We start from the raw sequence: 15,201 nt of genomic DNA on the forward strand, positions 1-15,201 counted from the left end.
ATCCATCCATCCATCCATCCATCCATCCATCCATCCATCCATCCATCCATCCATCCATCCATCCATCCATCCATCCATCCATCCATCCATCAGTCTGAGTATCTAAGTATATCATTGTTGTTATGTCTGCAGTCAATTCCCAACCATTGAGGGTTTTCTATCACACTAAGTAAAAAAAAACCTATTCAAATATTTCTTTTTATATTTTAATATAGTAGCAGACATCCAAGACTATGAAAAACCACTGTGAGTTCATAATGGAATCAAAGTATGAAATTCTTTTTAAAGTAGGGCTGTGACTTTGTAACGTAAGTTTTGATTAATAACATAGATTGTAATGCAATTAATCTTTTTTTTTCATACTGAAGTTTAAAGCAGAATCTTTGTATTTGCGTGTTCCTAGTACGTTTCTAAATCTGACGCAAAGGCGATAACAATGGACAAAAAAGCTGCTTCTCTTGCACCTATGGGGGTTACAACTGATCTGACTTAACTCTGGAAAAGACTATTGTTGTATTCAAGTTCTGTTTAAGGAGTTAGGCTATTAGCAAATCTATCCAAGCCTAAAATAGCATCTCAGTGCTAAACATGTAGCAGCAGCCCAGACGTCCCAAATGCTAACATTAGAGTCCACTGTCCACATTTCTAAAAAACATCCATGAATGATCAGGAGTTCCTGAAACACTGGAACACTGAATGGTTGGAATAGCACTTTACATAAAGCTAACGGTTGAATAACATGAAAAACAGATAAAAAACTATAAATATCTTAGTTGTTGAGTTCGGATGTCTATTTATTCAAATATCTAGCAGCAAAATTGTTTTAAAGTGAGAATGTTTTTTTTTTTTTATATAAAGTTTTTTATTAAAATTTTAATTGTGATTAATTTGTTAAATAACTTGACTTAAAATTTTAATCAAGTCCCTCCACTATTTTAACATCTTCCCACAGTGGTGATAAAGTATTAATTTCTGAAATAATGAATCATTCAGAAATCTTAATATTTACCGATGATATCGGTTGTTTAGAACTCATTAGATTGTCAGAATCATCAAACAATTATCAAACCTGTTACTGTGATTTCTTTCCAGCTTTAAGGGAATGAGGTTGTAAAGGTTTGAAGTTCACCTTAATGAGCTTCTATTTCACATTACACCTGTTCACATAGAACTCATCATGCTATGCATCACAGGTTCATCTGTAAAAAGGCTAATAAAACTAGCTACTTATACTTGTCCGTTTTGAAGCAGCCTCAGCACATATTAGCTTTATAATCAGCCTGAAGCCATTCTGAGGAAGAAGCTCTAGGCTACCAGGTTCTGTCAGGCATACAATGTTTGGAGGGAAGAGTCTGTGGCTCCTACTGGGACCCAGTGTCCCCACAGAATGACAAGCAAGTACAGTCTGTCAGCAGTTTACACAGAAAAACCCCCTCCAAGGCATTCACTGTCACAAACAAACTCACAGTGCTGATGGAGACAAAACAAAAAGATTTCTTTCTAAAACAGTTTCCCTCAGCTCAGGCGATTAATCTGCTTTTGTGACAGTCCAGTCTCGGTACAGGTAAATATTACACTGATTTCACATTGAAGCTCCAAGCTTAAAACTGGCCCTCTTTCAGTTGGATCTATTTAAAGTAAAACTTATTTGTTTAGCCATAAATACCATAAGGAAAAGCTTACAAGCCTCAGGACAGCAGCCTAGATAAAATGGTGGCAGCATCATGTGTGGGTGTTCTGGTGCTCTTCACAAAATAGATGACATCATGAAGGAAGAGCTTTATGTGGAAAAGCTGAAGAAACCTGTTTCAGAATTTGAAGAGACTGAAAATTTGATGTAAAAAAATAAATAAAAAAATAAATAAATTCTGGTTCATTATTGGGGCATTTAAATAATAATAATAATTTTGGTAATACCAACTTATCTAAAATGGGAAAAACTGAATCTGATTGAACATTCACATAAATATATTAAGTTATTAATAGACAGAATATGAAACATGATTGAAAAGGCAGAAGACATTAGTACTGATAGACCCGATTCATTTATTCTCCCTTCAACCAGCACAGGACCAAAGGCTTCATGTTATGATGTTATTCCCTCATCAAAAACACACCAGGAGTGTTGACTTCCAGGATTAATAAAAACCAGTTTGAACAGTAAACTGGACTTAACTGCATTGTTTGATAACTAGGATCAATATGGAATGCATGTAACTGATTTGGAATCTGTTCGTCTTAATGGATTCAAATGATTTTCTTTGTAAAGTGTTTAGATTTGTTGTGAACTGGAGCAACATAGTTAAGCTTTTCAGTGATGTTACAGTTGTTGATATGCTTATGCTGCGTTGTGGTTTCTTGGCTTTGTGTTTTTCCTCTTTCTGTAGGTTTAGAGGCAAACTGCTACACTGCTGACTTCAGTTCTCTCTGTGCTTCAGTCTCTCCTCTCCTCTACTCCTCATTTTCCTTTAAACATTTCTCTCTTTCTTTCCAATTTCTGTCTCCATTACATTTGAAATAAACCCAGAGCCAAATTTCTAATGAAGTTTAATCTATATATCAAGAGGATCATTACAGGGAACGCTGTAATGCTTCACTTGTGAAAGTAAATTTGTTTGGCTTCACCTTGACAGTCATATAACAATTCTGAGTGCCACAGTGCAATACATTTCTTTCTTTCTTCAAAGTAAATACATAAAACAATAAACTGAACTGAAGTTATGTATCTTTTTCTACAGTATATGCAAATATCTGGTTTCAACTCTGTCATTTTACTGAAACTGAATTTTGTAGGATATCTACAAAAAATAGAACAAGTTTTCTTTAAAAGCAAGCTTCTTTTAAATCAAAAATGGAATTTGTCTTTAAAAACGTCTAACTTGAGAAGGAATTATTCATTTTTCTAAGTGGACAAATCAAATGAAACTCATTCGCTTTAGGGAGATCCACAAATGAAGGTTCTAAAACTGTCTGCATGTTAATTTGAAACAAATCCCAAATCAAAAGGAAACTTGAGGTAATTATGGTGAAAATGCTGAAGTGACTAAGGATTAAGCTTCAGATTTAAATATTTTAAAGGTAGAACGACTCCAGTTGGTCTGACTGATTAGAACAATGAGATAACTTAGAGCTGCTCCTTTTAATACCGTAAGGATCTGCAAATTAGATCCACAGTCCAGGGTAAATGTCTAATGTCTTTTTAAGGAAAAACATGCAGGAGGAACGTTTCTAAGACAAAAACGTACAAATACAAAGCAATTAAGACATTTATTACAACAAGCTGCACTGAGGACCTGAAATAAAACCCGGTGCACTTTTTCTGTTTTTATTTTAATTCCAACGCCTCTCTGTCATCCATGCAGCATGGAGGGCCGGGAATGCAGGAAGGGTGGAGGGGGGGGAGACGGAATATGTCCGAAGGCTGTTTTAAGGGAGACATGGTGGTGGGTGTGTCGTCCTCATTTCAATTTCAAACTGATCCTCCAAGTGTCCCACTGAGCATAATTTCCTCCCCTCCATCTTTGTCTGCCACTGCTAGCGCGTAAACACAGAGCTGAGATGAGAAGGGCAGGCAAACTGAGACAAAGCAGGAGAGATGTGACGAGGACGTGGGCGCACACCGGTAACTTCCTCACTTCTCCTCAGCATAATAAACATAAGGCAGGTTTCTGAAGGAGGACACTGGTCAAAAATGCAGATCACTACTCTTAACTTTACATACCCAACTACAAAGGTCCATGTCTTTGCTTTTTTTTAAAATCCATTACTCTCACCTATTCCAGTCCTAATTCATGCGTCAACGACTCCTTACTTTTAACAAGAAGTTGGGTAAGATGTTGAACACCTCCAAGGCTGTTTGGCTTTGGGACGGAGGCTCATTCCAGAGCTCTATTATAAGGTAATAATTATGGTCACAATCCACCAGGGCAGTGCTTTTTATCCAGACATGCTCCCAGCCACCTGATTTAACCCCAATTAAAGCAGAACAGAGTGGTGTGATTTGACTCAAGCTCTGCTCCCTGGGTGGCATGTATGAACGTGGTAGCTGGTGTGACTGGAGTTTGCAGGAGCAGTTTCCGCTTTGTGTGTGCCACTCTGTTTTGCAGTCAGCACTTCCAGAGAAGAGAAACTTTTAATCCCTCAGATGCTTCTTAAGCTCTACAGCGTTTTTTGAACAAAACATTTTAATCTAAACATGTGCTCGTCATGTAATTGGTAATTCTAGGCTTTTAATGATTAATTAAGAAGTTATTTTTTTGATGAGCATCGATTCTTGGGATTTGTACCATTGTACATTCCCCAAAATCACTTCAGTTTATTTATTTGTTTCTTATAGAAGAAATTTAGATAATGAACCTGATCTGTATAAAGACCAGACAGATACATGAAGCATACTGTCATTTCCACCACTGATACTTCTCATATACTCATTCTGAATGCATACAAAATGTGATTGGAAAAACATTTTAATCTTGACTGACATGAAAATGGAAAGAATCTGACATTTTGGTGAATGAATGAATGAATGAATGAATGAATGAATGAATGAATGAATGAATGAATGAATGAATGAATGAATGAATGAATGAATGAATGAACTTCAGACATGGTGGCTGAGGTTGCAGCTCCTCACCCATACAGGAGACGCCACCCTTTATCTAGAGTAAATGACCACATCACGATGAAACTGCTACCATTTAAAAACTAATTTTGAAAACACAAAAGTTTGGTTGGCTGAAACTTTGCACAGTTGACACAATCAACCTAACAAACCCACAAACCCAACTAACTAGAGGTGTGCCGATCGATCGGCTCTGCATAATTACTCCGCTCAGTCAGAAACAGCCACACAGAACTAGCAGTAATCAGCTAGCCGCCATGCTATCAGGAAGTTTTTATTCAGTAACTCTGGATTGTTTATTGTAATGGATCCTGTATTTGCCTTTGAATGTTAAGTTTTATACTTGAATTTTTGGCAATGTTGAGAGGTTTTATTTTGACTCTTTGCATTGTTTAGCCTCTTCAGAGCCTTCATATGTTATCAGTCTGTTGAAGATAGTATTACCGATAGCAGTACAATTTGCACAATGCCTGTTTTGTTTTTTTCTTGGAAAAAGTGATTAAAAACAAGTTTTTGTCTAAATTAAGGTGAATTTATGGTTCTTTTTTCCATACAATGTAACCGGTAGTGCTTATGATAAAAAAAAAAAAAAATATGTGATCGGCATCGGTGATCGGTATCGGTCATCGGCCCTCATGGCTGATCGGAATCGGCAGGAAAAAACCTGATCGGCATATCTCTACAACTAACCTAATCCAACCAACTAATCCAACCAACTAACCAACCCGACCCAATATAGGGCAATAGTGCATAAAACAAAAATAAGATCCAGAAATCTGACAGGCCGTCTACTGTCTAAGTAAATAAATGAAATTCAACATGGTGTGTAGTAAAAGCCCTGATGTGAATTCTTAACAGCTGAGTGTAATTCCTTTGTAATTTTCAGCTCAAGGAGTTTTAGTTTGATGCTTTATGGAGTATCTATTGGTGGTAGTGTTGTTTTAGACTACATGTGATGACAGTAGGTGACCTTAAAACAACTAACAAAAGCAAATCATTTGTCCAAAGCAACATCTAGCAAACTAGACAAGCAGGTGTAATTTTTGTTTTACTCTTAACAAAAGTTCAGGTGACCTACAGTGAGGAGCATGGACAAGTTTGGTCAAGTATTTCATTCTTTCATGCAGAAAGCCTTGTAAAAATAAATGAGCTCAGCAGTGTGACCTTTTGCAAAGCAGCGGAGTGAAAGAGCAGCGTTTTAATGCCGTATCCTAATCAGTGAATGTCGGGTTATGCACCGTCCTCGTGACTTTGAGGAAACATAAAATGGCATTACCTGGTCATAACAAAATATGATGCTGTCAACTTTTTCTCAAAGGAGATGGCAATCAATTTATTAACTCTTCAATTATTTTAACAGGGGTGCTGGCAGCGATAACCTGTGGCAATCCACAGTATAGTTTTCAAACCGGGTTTTTAAAAAAGGTTTTACAACCTGGAGGCATGTCTTGATAAATAGTTTTTACAGTGAGCTGGAACATGGTGAGAATTACCTGTGGAGGGTAATTCATCCACAACAAGGTACTTATATATATATAGAACTTAATTTTGTTTTTACTCAGTTCATCTTAATCTGACAGCTTTAGGAGCTAAAAACATTTCAAGTGTGGCGGAAAAGCAAAAGCTGAAGAAATCTGTAGGGGAACAAATACTTTTCCACTGTGCTGTACGATATGCATTTCTAACGTGACATAACATCAGAAATCCACGAAGTGCACAGTTACAGTTCATGTTGTTTGTATATTCAGAGTGGATCTGTACAGTATATCTGCACAGATTTAAAGATTTCCTACAGTTAAATGCTTTAGTCACTCATTAAGCCAAACACAATCAGTCCCCTAATTTCCTGAAAGAATATCCAGCCAAGAGTAACTCACACTAATTCCTCCTTCTGATTAAAAGCAAACAGAGCTGTTAGAGAGAACAACATAACCCTGGTAGCAATATGTTCCTACTCCAAGCAGAGACCAAGGCAGAATATCCCGCATGTCACTGCAGGGAGCTTTTTCATAAGATTCACATATCCCCATGCTGTCTGCACCCAGGAATAAATGCACTTTATGTCGTGGATAAATGATGTGAACCTGCTCCCCATGCGGCGGTGCTGAGAGAGCGCTGTGACATTTAAGAGGAAGTGCAGGAACGGATGAATCGAAGGAAGAGACAGATGGATGACAGACGGGGATCGTAGGAGAGGTTGCACTCTAATGGCGGCTGTGATATGGATCCTGTAATCATCATCAGTTAGACACTGAAGTTTGATCAATACACGCGGGCACGGTGCGGGGTGACAAACAGGAGCGAGCGTCCGGGAAGCACCGGAGAGAGGCGCCGCGCCGTCCAAGACAACAAGTTAAGTCGAGACAAAGCAGGGAAACTGGCAAATGAACAGAAATGAAGGAACATTTAAAGTGTGAACAGAACATTCAGTGGGTGTAATGAAGCCCTGGAGACAAAAAAACAAAAAAACATCAACAAAAAAAAACAACAAAAAAAAACAAGTGTTTAATGCATTCAGACCTAGAGCATTTATTCTTTTTCTTTGTGACTTTGTCTACCAAAAGTGAGCATATTTGTAGTAGCATTAGTACCATTAATAATAATAGTAATAATAACAACAGCAAGAACAACTAGCTGTGCATCAATTGCAGTTTTCCAATTTCAAAAGCCTGACCTATCAATTTCGATTTTAAAGTTGAGAAATAGAGACAAGTGGCAATGTTGACCACAGTAGGTGAATACTGTTAACCAGGCATGACCTGGTGGGCGGGGCTGTCGGTCAGTCATGCCTAAGTATCAGCCGATTTCACAAAATGAAGGAAATCGGCGCCAATTCATCAGCCGAAGGATTTATCGGTGCAGCTCCGTCCAGCAACAGTAGTATAAATATATGCTGCTAGCTGGACTCTTACTAAATTATCTTCAACCTGTAATAATTTTCCATAGTTACACATTTCAGCTGAACTGCGACAATATTGATGAAAATGTACCCAGTAATTATTGATTCTAAATCTTTATTGTTACATAGTTCCAAATATTTCCAAAATCCTTCATTATTTTAAACCCAAAGATCCACCAAGCTTCAGCTAGCTTCAACACTGACTCTATAGTAGAGGTTTGTGGTTAACATGTCATGTGACCAGAGGAAGCCCAAACCACCAGCCTCCACCACCGTGCCTCGGCGCTGATGCAGGGAGCTTCTGATCATATCCTATGTTTGATTTTCACAAAGTCTTAGTGTTGTCTCAACGCGTTAGGGGTTAAGTCAAAACTTTTGAATCATGCATCATTTGAGCATTTTTTTCTATTTTTATTATAATTATATTTGTATTATCCTGAACAAATGAAAACTGTAGTTAGTGACTTTCTTGATGTCTGTCAGTTTCAAAACACACACATCCTGACATAAATAGATAATAGTTGAAGGAGAAGCCACTACTTTCCTGGGAACTGAAGTGTAAATGTGAACACTTCATGGTCCATTCATCCATCCATCCAGTAGATGAGTTATGGTCTGACCGCCTTATTAATAAACTGTCTCCAAAAGTGATATTTCATAGACAAATACTTCATAAGCTAAATTCTTTGACAATTTTTCTAAAATAAAAAAGCTATCATACGCAACAGACACATAAAGAAGGAGCATGTTTGGCAAACACATACCAGAAACTCATCATGTACACAGATGCCATCTTCTGGTGGGTATATTTTGGTAACCTATGTTCACAAGACACTGGACTCCATGTTACATAACCAGATCACAGCTGAAGGATTTGTGACTCTGAAATGAACTGAACAATTCAACAGGCTTTTAATCAGGGCCATCAAGGGTAATGCATGGCATAAAAAGCGACACTGAATGTTGTCACATCAGGACTAAAGGATGAATAGACCAAACAGAAGCTTTTGAAGCTGCTCATCACAAACTCTAAACACGTGGCAATGTACCAGTGATTTGATGCGATCATGATCGTGTGCCTACACGGCCAGCTCACCTCCAGTCGCAGGTATTCACTCTGGTCCCTGGACACCAGGCTGATGATGATGCTGCTGTGTTTCCGGGTTCGAACCAGGACTTGGATCCACGTTCTTCGGGCTGGGAGCGCAGACGCCAGCTGGTAATGCAGATGACTGTGGCCGTCGAAGGAATACTCCGGGGCCTCTGGAATACAGATACACACAAATTAGACACTGAACAATTAAGGATCTTCTCTATCATCTATGCAACTCAATGTAATCTCTTTTTTTCAGTTTCTAGAACAAATGTCAGGCAGAATCGATCCAATATTCTCAAATTTGCTGAGAAAATACATCACTCAAACGTCTTTATATTAATACTGGACCCCCGGTTATTGACAGGTTTTCCAGAGGAATGCAGCTCCACAGATATGTTCTTGGAGGGTATCAAAAACATTCAAAAGAAAATACACCTTTGAAATACCACAGAGCAATGTAACTTGGTACAGTATTGGCTGAATCTCCAAAAGCAGAGAAAAAGAAGGTGGATGTTAGCTTCTGCGGTAGTGCTAAGACAGTTTTCACTGTGTGTATTAATGCATATTGAGGTATATTTGGTGTTTGAACTATTAAAACAAGCATACAAAAAATTATTTTGAGGATTTCAGCTATTTGCAGTTGTGGATCCTGACCTCCACTCTGTATTCCAGGTATCTAAGTTTGAAAGAGATGAGCGCTTTAAGCCAAAACCATATCAAGCCCTTTCTCATTCAGCACTGAATTTGCAGCATGAGCTGTCATCTACAGACCACTTTAAAACTCTGTCCTGATTTTCACCAACTATATTGTAGACTTTCATCAATCGCCTTCCACTCATCCAAGATCAGGCCACTAGAAAGGGAAAACCAGACGTTCCTCTCACTAGGAACACTCTCCAGCTCATTCTGGGGGATCCAAAATGAGACTCATTAGAACTGCACCTCCACTGGTGGCAGCATGTTGGAGCAGCTCTGTCACGTTAGTTCTGATTTGTTCAGTTTGTTCATGAATGTTTTTGGCTGAGGCGTTGTGTATTTGGAAGAATATTCTCTCTGCTTTTGGATATTGTGCAGCTGAAGAGAGTTTTGGACAGTTGTTATGATGTGTAACAGCAGAAACAATGTGTTGTTTTCACAAAAGGAAGCAGGTGGTTAGGATCTCAGAATGATCAAATACCTGAACTACGACCCCCAATTTCCAGAAAATGAGGCTTCATAGATGCAGAGAATCAGCAAAGAGCAGAGAGAGGAGGAAGTTCAAACCATCTTCCATCAATCATATCCGGCCTATCATGTCTATGACTCTGAAGATATTTGGAGGACAAGAGTTATGACAACTTACGGATTAATAAAGTATTATTCAATTGAATTAAGTTGAATAGAAAGGCATTTCCCGTGAAGGTATAATCACTCCAGCAAATTCTGCCCTTGTTCTACCTCAGATGACCGACTCACCTACACTGACTCCTTCTGATGTAGAGAAACAGTGGCTCAACTTTAAACCAGTCATCAAGGAAGGGAAGGTCTTTCTAACTGCATCCAGAGTCCTTTCCCTACAACAGGTGATTGCCAAACTGTAGACAAACCAGTAAATTTAGAGCTTTGGCTTTTGACCAACCTTTCTTCACCAGAGTAACACACACGCACACACACCAATGAGGCTCCAATATCCGTCCTATCGTCTCTTCTAAGTAAGACACAGATATACTGGAACAACTCCGACTCCCCACCAAAAGGGACCAGAGGTGTAGCTGCATGAGATTTGTAAATTTAGTGTAATTAATGCTATCCTCTTTTGTGCAATAATCTCTTGTTAATTGGGAAGGGCTGCAATTAAGAAAAGAACATTTATGATGGTGATTATGAAAACCGAGCAAACAAGGAATAGGAACAAATCTCTGAAGAGAGTCTTTGGTTGCTGAATTGTGTGGAAAGTGTCTGAACCCGGTGAGCCAAAAGCAAATGCTTCCTTTGGTGCTGCCTTCTCAAATTAAAGCTGAGTAAACAACTCTTTTCTCTTTTCCAAAGAGGGCTTCCCTGGTTGCCAAAACTCAGCAAAGTAATGTAAAAAAACAACAACAAAAAAAACAAGTCATTGTATAAACAGCAAAAGTGATTAATTGCTGTTTATCATTCGTCTCCTCAACTTTTTTCTCATTAAATTGTTGAATGTTTGACGTTCACATTGTTGCACAAAGCCCTTATCGGCTGCTGTTTTAAAACAGAAAATATATTTTAAAAAATAGCTGCATGTCCAGTGTTATTTATATGACAACAGTGTGTGCGCTACTCTTCTACTAGTTCTGTGGCATTTGAGAAAGCCCTGTCAATTAGTGTCACTCTGAGGCAAGAGGACAGTGGAGGGGAGGACGGCGCAGCCTGGCACGGCACGCTGCGGTCAGCAGAAAGCAAACTGGGATGTGTGCAGAGTCAGACCAGAATCATTAAACATCCCATCTCCTTCCAACAGCTGCAGTCAAGTGAACGCCTCCGCAGCCATGCGGCCGGCGCAGACAGCCTCACAAGGAGAGCTCATCCCCGGGCCAGAAGGAGCCTTAATGCGGGAGCTGCCAAGAGGCTGCATGCTGCTCCGCGAGCAACACACAGCAGTAATTAAGAATCCTTAAAGGAAGAAGCAGCTGACCTGTGTGTTCATTTCCCATAACAGGAAACAACATCTGCTCAGAGGATACCTAGAAGGAATGACACTGCGAAGAATTAACGTCAGAATGGCAGAAACACAGGCAGATATGGGCAATTAGTGATGAGTGGTGTTAGCAGAGGACTCTTGCTAGCTTCTCCTTCACTGTTAGGATAAATAACAGCAAAAATGACTAGTTTGTATTTAAACCTTGATAAGTATGCTGGATGTACAAAGCCTTCACCCATTTCATATTCTGTCACGTCAGACATTAACGTAAGTTTTCCTTATTGGTATTATATGTAAGGTTGAGACTTCAACCCATTAATTTCAAATAATTAATTACATTGACATTTTTTTAACACATTACTTTTTTTTTTAACATACAAAGGTTCCAGACAGAACCTCTTGCAAAGGTTCTGTCTGGAACCTTTGTATTCACATGTTTCTGGTACACCTTTAAAACTGACACACAAACTGTTTTCGCAAGCAACAACGATGGACAACGAGCTGCTTCACTCCGCCCACTGAGGGTTAATATTTGCCTCAAAAACCGATCTGATTGGACGCTGGAAAAGACTGTTGGTGTTTTCAATTTGTGCTAAAAGGAGTAAGAATATCAGCAAAGCTATTTAAACCTAAAATAGCATCTCAATGCTAAACATGTAGCAGCAGCACAGACGTCCCCAACGCTAACAGCAGCGTTCACAGTCCACATTTCTATAGAAGATCTCTGAAACACTGGGAAGCTGAACTGATAGAATAACACTGTGCGCAAATCTGATGGTTGGAAACTTTGAATAACAATTTAAAAACCACTAATGTTGTTGGGCTCATGTCAATTTATTCAATAATTTTTCTGCAAAAAGGGGTTTTGAAATAAAAATGCTGCTTATTTTATCACTGTGATATATAGTTTTCAGTTTATTGCAAACAATCCATTACAGATCTTCCTAATAACTTGATAAAACTTTTTTAATTGCGTCCCATTACTCCTTATATGAGACAGACATCGCTAAGACGTGCATAGATGTGGAGTTGAACAAAAATCAAACATGCTTTTTGAAGATTTGCAAAGATAAAAACCTAAAAAGCGATGACCCCCTCCTTTAAATAACATCTGTTCTTTATCTGTTTGTTGAAAATCTTTACCCTTTGTGCCCCTCTAGTACATCTGCCTAATGGAAAAATGACCAGCAACGTCCTGCACCTTCAAGGTAAATTATTTTCAAATTTTTGGTCTGGAAAGAAGTTCCAGTCTTCTCAGCAGCAAAGATGGGATGTGGGTCACTCCCCTCATAAATGTATTCAGGCTTTTTTAATAAATGAGTGCAACCCAAATCCGCTTTTGAGTAAAAAGCTATGGATGCTTGAAATCTTATTTATAATGAAGTTATAATAAGAGGGAAAAGTGTGGCAAGTAATACATTGGCTTGTTCCTAACATTTTCCATTTTAAGAATATTTTAATTTGTAAAACAAAATATCCATCTGCATCTGTGTTGAAGTGCAGAACTGGTTTCATTCTTAAAATCTGTCTGAGGGCCCATTTAATCCTCCCATGGCCTACAGATCACACCAGAGCCATACGTTTAACATCTCTTTCGTTAATATATGAATAGGGAATGTTTATATAAAACTACATACATGTGTTAAAATAGCCTAGTCAAAGTCCAGATCCAGTCCATCCAATCGGCCTGCATCTGAGCTACGCATAAAACAAGAATGAGTCACTAAACATAAAATACTGCCATGAAAGGTGATTTAATAAAGAATTCAGTCAGATGGATGAATATAAAGATATAACAGTTTTTTATGTGACCTTTTCCCATAATATCTGAACAAAACTAAAGTTTTTGGTGGTAACCTGAAAAAAATTTGAAAAAGTTAAAGGAGTTTGACTTCGTGGCAGATGCGACGTAGTGTTTCAGGCTCTGTGACCTGCCCTAAGACCTGCTCGGTTACCGTAGAGACGGCGTATAGCTTCATGAGCCTGACACAGATCTGGCTTACCTTCTTCACACTGCTGTCCCGTGTATCCAGCCACACACTGGCAGCTGAAGGAGCCCCACTCCCCATGACAGCGGCCGCGATGGCCGCAGGCTGGAAAGCCCATGTTGACACAGCTGCTATCAGTGGTGAGGCAGCCTGGGGAGCTGGACTGCCAGTCGGCCGGGGAGCCCAGATCATACAGCTGAACCCAGGAGATAGAGGTGAGACGACAGAGGTGCAGGAAGAACAGAGGAAAAGATGGGAGGAGGTGAAGAAAGTGGAATGGGGAGAGAAGAAAAAAGGGAGGGAAGAGTACAGTTTATTACAAATAAAAGATATAAGTCAGAGGGGATGTTGGATAACAAAAAAGGCAGCAAAGTCAAAGTGTGATGATAGGAAAAGTTACCAGTGACTGAGCAAGGTTAAAAACAGGAGACAAAACCAGTCGGCAACAACAGAGGAACGGCTGTTTGAGAAGCAAAACGCACAGAGATCCAAGCAACTCCACAGCTACAGGGGGAGACAAAGTTCTTTAAAGCAGCAAAAGTCAAGCAAAGTGAAAGGGAGAACTGAAGAAGGGACTGCAGATTGTGCCGAAGGACATTCGCTAAGGGTTCCCTCATTTCCTCTCTCATCTTCCTCCCTTGTTCTGTTTATACTCTCACTCTTTCTTGCTCTCTCTCGCTCTCTCTCCGTCTTTCTCTCTCCAACTTCTCAGAGCCGATCCTCTGATGGAAAACCAGCATGACCAGCTGCATACGGCGCTGAAAGGACTGGGGGAGCTCTGAATACTTAAACGCAGCTCCTTTGACAATCCCGTATTCTGTGCAGCCTTTTTGTGCTGCAGAGAAGATGCAGGAATGCAAACGAGTATAAACTGACAGAACGGTGCTGTCAGGGAACCGCTGGCCTCCAGCAAAGCGGAGCATCCTATTGGTTCCTCCTTTTTCAAAACGGCAGGGTTTGTGCGGATCCAGCTGAGGACTAAGAGTTGAAGCCCAAACATTCCGAAACAGCAAGAGAGAGAGAGATTCCCATCTCTGCATGTAATTTGATCATGCATCAGTATAATGACTGAAGAAGAATCTGAACAAAACACTCAAGTGCCAAAGTTCACCTGCCTGTGCACAAATTGTGAAGCGTGGCTTCAGCAGAGAGGAATGTCAGTCTCTCAGATAGACGACTGCAGGCGGCCCTATTTGGTGAGATTAATGTCAGGTGCTGGGTATAAACATGTCAGCGCTCAGAAAGAGAGAAAAATACGCTGAGAACCAAAATCCAAAGCCTACAGAACAGTGTGTTGTGCTGTGAGCGATGTGTCACCAATCATGTGGCAAAGAATCCGTTTTAATGCATTTAAAGAAACACTTGATCTCATCTATCATGGATATTTTTTTAATAAAACAAAGGTACTGCATTTCACTAGCAATACTGGTGAAGATAGGGAGTCCAAAGTAAGAAGAACAGCAGTGGTGGTTAAAAAGTTAGTCGCGCTAACCCTGAAGCACTAATCATAAATATTAGTTAGTTAATGCTAAATGTCAACTATGCCGATTACCTTCATATGACAAAAACAAAAAGATGTGCTACAACATAGCAAGAAAGACTACAATCCCAGAGCACCAATTTAATTTTGATATTATAATTGACATGGTCTATAAAGCCCTTAGATATTGTATTTTTACGTTTACATGTTGTCTTTTAACTGTATATTTAATTTTATTCCTGCATGTTTCATATTTTAAGTAAAGTTAAGATATGAAACTTTACTTAAAGTTAAAGGAATTTGACATCTGCGGGCTGCTGTCTGTGGACAGGAAACAAGACTGATTTGTACATGGTCTTCACCAACAGCAAAAAACGAGCATGGATATAACAGTGGCGCAAAAAGTGGGTATGCAGGGTATGCAACGCATAGGGGCGCAGCACCAGAGGGGGCGCCAAAACCCCGTC

The 15,201-nt window shown here is 39.3% G+C and overlaps 1 protein-coding gene across 1 annotated transcript in view; it reads right to left on the bottom strand.

Moving 5' to 3' along the window:
• LOC103462246 (neural-cadherin) overlaps positions 1-15,201 on the bottom strand; it is a 357,031-nt gene that overhangs the window by 64,133 nt on the left and 277,697 nt on the right. The window contains exons 32-33 of the mRNA XM_008404906.2: positions 13,270-13,450; positions 8,617-8,783 (exon numbers count right to left, since the gene is read on the bottom strand). Coding sequence (XP_008403128.1) covers positions 8,617-8,783; positions 13,270-13,450 — 348 coding nt within the window. The remainder of the gene's footprint in view (positions 1-8,616; positions 8,784-13,269; positions 13,451-15,201) is intronic.

This window comes from Poecilia reticulata, linkage group LG3, assembly GCF_000633615.1.
Source record: "Poecilia reticulata strain Guanapo linkage group LG3, Guppy_female_1.0+MT, whole genome shotgun sequence".
NCBI lineage: Eukaryota > Metazoa > Chordata > Actinopteri > Cyprinodontiformes > Poeciliidae > Poecilia > Poecilia reticulata.